This window comes from Amphimedon queenslandica, unplaced genomic scaffold (assembly GCF_000090795.2).
Source record: "Amphimedon queenslandica unplaced genomic scaffold, v1.1 AMPQUscaffold_13480, whole genome shotgun sequence".
NCBI classification, from domain to species: Eukaryota; Metazoa; Porifera; class Demospongiae; order Haplosclerida; family Niphatidae; genus Amphimedon; species Amphimedon queenslandica.
Window position 1 is genome coordinate 65,750 of NW_003546284.1, and position 3,518 is coordinate 69,267.

Sequence of the window (3,518 nt, forward strand, 5' to 3'; positions counted from 1 at the left end):
GACATCTTCTCTTTCGTTACCTTCTGTAGGCCAGGTTCTCGATCTGGTTCTTCTGGGAAACTGTATTGTAAATATCATAGATTGTCTACTACCAGACACTTTTACTTTGCTCGTGTTGTGAGATTGTGGAACAAATTACACCTCTCTAAATCCTATCCCTCTATTAAAAAACAAATTATTGATTTTTTTGGTTACATTTTAATTCTTTTTTTGATTCAGACTCCCCTCATACATTCCACTTTGTGTGTTCCTGTTCTTCATGTTTCAATTCTTAATTTAAATGTTTACTTTAGGCTACACATTTCTATGTGCTAGTCCTTCAAAAATTCTCCTGTCCATGTTTTTTCTCTTTACAACTCTTGTCCCTAAATTTTCTTTGTTTTGAAAAGATAAATTATTATTATTATCATTATTATTATTATTATGTTTAGCTTTTACCTTCCAATAGTTCAATTTTGTTTTTGTCTAATGGTTTCTTAGTGCTTCGTTTGGACTCTTTAAAACACGAAAAAGCCATCTCCTCCTCTGTAAACATTGCATCCATTAAGGCAAGTGCATACTTATGTGGATTCACAGCACATGTGTAACAAATCAAGTCCATTTACCTAGTAATTATAACATTTATTGTTTACATAGTTTTTTTACCAAGATAAATTTTGTCTTCTCTTCTTTTATAAACAAGTCTTCCTTCTACAGCAAAAGATGGTTAGAATTAATATACATAACGACTTGAATTACTCCAGGGCCATGTTTCAACAACTTCAGAATTGTGCTCAATTTTTATTCAATATGTGACCATAATTGACAAAAGGGCCCTTATGGCAAATTTTAAAATTGATCGTTATAATGGAAAATATCAAACTGTGAGTGCTTTGTTAGACAATCATTGTTTCTAAAAGTTTTATGGTAACTTTTTGCATCCTGTGGAGTAATTTCATGATAAATGGGGCTCAGGAAGTTGGATTTCTTAGGCTAGAAAGACAAATTTCACTACCCGCAATAAAGGTACCTTTTGTCAATTATGGTCACATATTACTAAGCAAAAAGATGAACAATGACAAAGCATTATAACTTTAATATTATTTACTACAATATTTGTTTTTCAAAAATGGCTGTTCAAAAACCTTTAAAATTGGTCTACACAAATGTAATGTACGTTGTAAATAATTATTATACGAAATGCCTTGATAGGTACAAAATTTGCTTTGGCCTACATGCAATTACATTCTATAGTAATAAATATCAATATCATTGTACATTATAGCATTGTATGGATTTCTTTTCTTGTCTTCAGCGTCTCACAAAAAAATTCATTCGGAATTCCTATAATGTAATATTACACAAATCAAATTTGTATACATATGTAACATGTACCTTCAGGAACTGTTATTTCCAATACAAACTCTGGAATTTCTGTCTTCTTGAAACATCTCGTTCTCAGTAGGAGTATCCATATGCTTTTCTAAAAGAAAATACGTCAATATTATTATACATGCAACTAACTTTTTTATTGAGAAAATCCAGACAAGTGAAAGTCATCATTCTCTATATTAAAACTATAATACTTTAAATTACATTTAGTATTGCCATGCCTTCATCAGAAACTGAGTCTTTTATAATACGTATCCTTTTAGATGGTTTAGTGCCTATGGTATAGTGCATAATAGTAGTAACATTTATACAATGTATGGGACATATATATGATGTATTTGTAGTAGCATCAATGCATGTGGGCATCTCTTTGCTTTCCATATTAGGTTGTTGCCTACATATAAGTCCTTTTTGAGAAATTTTTGCCCACACTCCGTTTCAAGGTGTATCGATCGAACTACATACTCATGCTCAGCACCATCACTTTTTTATAAGGATATAGTACACGAAACTATTAAATTAACTTTATACTACATAGATCAGTCAAATAATTCCCTTACTGTTAATACCTTTATCTTGACTTTCATCATTCCAATGCCTTTAAGGTCTTGTTTCTTACTCTCTTTGACTTGTAGCTTACTGTGCGTTAATATGGGCAGAATAATGAGAATATAGTCCATTAACTAACAGAATAGTATTGAATGAAGCCAAAAAGCAAAAATTGGAGAAAATTTGTGGAAAATAAGAATGGTTTTTAGAGCCACAGACTAGTGAAGAAGATAAGTGCAGCTGCAACATCAAAAATAGCAATGTGAGTGGTGATGTACCTACAACGCATGCGCACCTTGTTTTTTATAAATTAATTGTTACGCATTATTAATTAACACCTGTTATTAACTTGTACTATTGTCACAGTACAGTATTAGGAACTTAGAGTCAGCTTTTTTAATTCATGGCACAAAAGATTAAGTACAGAAAGTACTTCACTGATGCTTCATTAACAGTGCCAAAAGCAACAGCATGGAGGAAGAGAAAGGAAGCTACAGTAACTTATCTAAGCTCTTCCTCCTACAAAAAAAGGCAGTCAAGTGAAAATACAATAAATTTATTAGCTAAAATACAGAAGAAGTCTCACAAGGAACAATACCTAAATAAAGGTAAACTATATCTATTTTATTGAAATGCAGATGTGCATTTATCTTATCAAACTGCATGCATAAATTACATGATCGTGGTGTATTATATAGGAACATATAGTGATACTAATGCAAGTAATACTGATGCAGATGATGACAAGATGTTAATGAAGTTGGAAGTGATTTAAATTTATGTAGCAGCTTAAGTTAGAACATCAATGCATGAAGCCTAAATGTTTTTAAAACATCAAGCAGATTCAGATGATGAAAAAGTTGATGAGGATGCTGACAGTGGTTATTCATGTGTCGAAACTGAAATAATTGTAGACAATCAAGTGGAACAATATGAAAGTATAGGAGAAAGTTAATGCATGCACCAGTTATAATTATATAAAATGTTTCACTCATGCATGCAAAGTATGTGATGTGCATGATGTATTCAAAACTGCTTTAAGGGTGTATTTATGCTCATTGTTGTGTTTTAATGTTGTATACATATAGATAAGCAGTCTGAAATGAGTGATGAACAATCAAATACAGAAGAAATTGTTACTAATAGTGATGATGAGAATAAGTTATTTTGTTCGTTCTTCAGCAAATCAGTATTGAGTTAGGTGAGGGTGGCTGCAGTGATACATGCTCCTTGGAAACAAGTCTAAATGAAAGTGTAGTTAGCATCAGTATGGTAGGTATACAGGCATGAAGTGCATGTGCATATAATGGTAGTATTTGTAGCTCAAATTCCTCTACGTTGGTATTCCACAATGCAATATGCTATATCAAATCGACTCTCATATGAAGCCATAAAAAAATTAATTGCACTATTAAAGGTATTATCTCACTTACCTTTTCACCTTAGTTAGTCTTTGCTTGCAGATCAACTGTCCATCACCTAACCAGTGCCCACAGAGTTTTCATTGCCTAAAAAAGGCATTAGATGATATTGTGAAACACAAAGTTTTGCATTTTTACTGCCACTGCTACAAAGAGCTTCGAGAGAAGGCCAGGTAG

At 32.1% G+C, this 3,518-nt stretch overlaps 1 protein-coding gene across 1 annotated transcript in view; it reads right to left on the minus strand.

Annotated features, from left to right (window-relative positions):
- The window catches only part of LOC109580725 (sporozoite surface protein 2-like), a 13,335-nt gene extending 11,284 nt beyond the window's left edge, over positions 1 to 2,051 (minus strand). Inside the window, exons 1-3 of the mRNA XM_019994211.1 lie at positions 1,941 to 2,051; positions 1,504 to 1,545; positions 1,375 to 1,462 (exon numbers count right to left, since the gene is read on the minus strand). Of these exons, the coding sequence (XP_019849770.1) occupies positions 1,375 to 1,462; positions 1,504 to 1,545; positions 1,941 to 2,051 (241 nt within the window). The remainder of the gene's footprint in view (positions 1 to 1,374; positions 1,463 to 1,503; positions 1,546 to 1,940) is intronic.
- Positions 2,052 to 3,518: the final 1,467 nt, after the last annotated feature.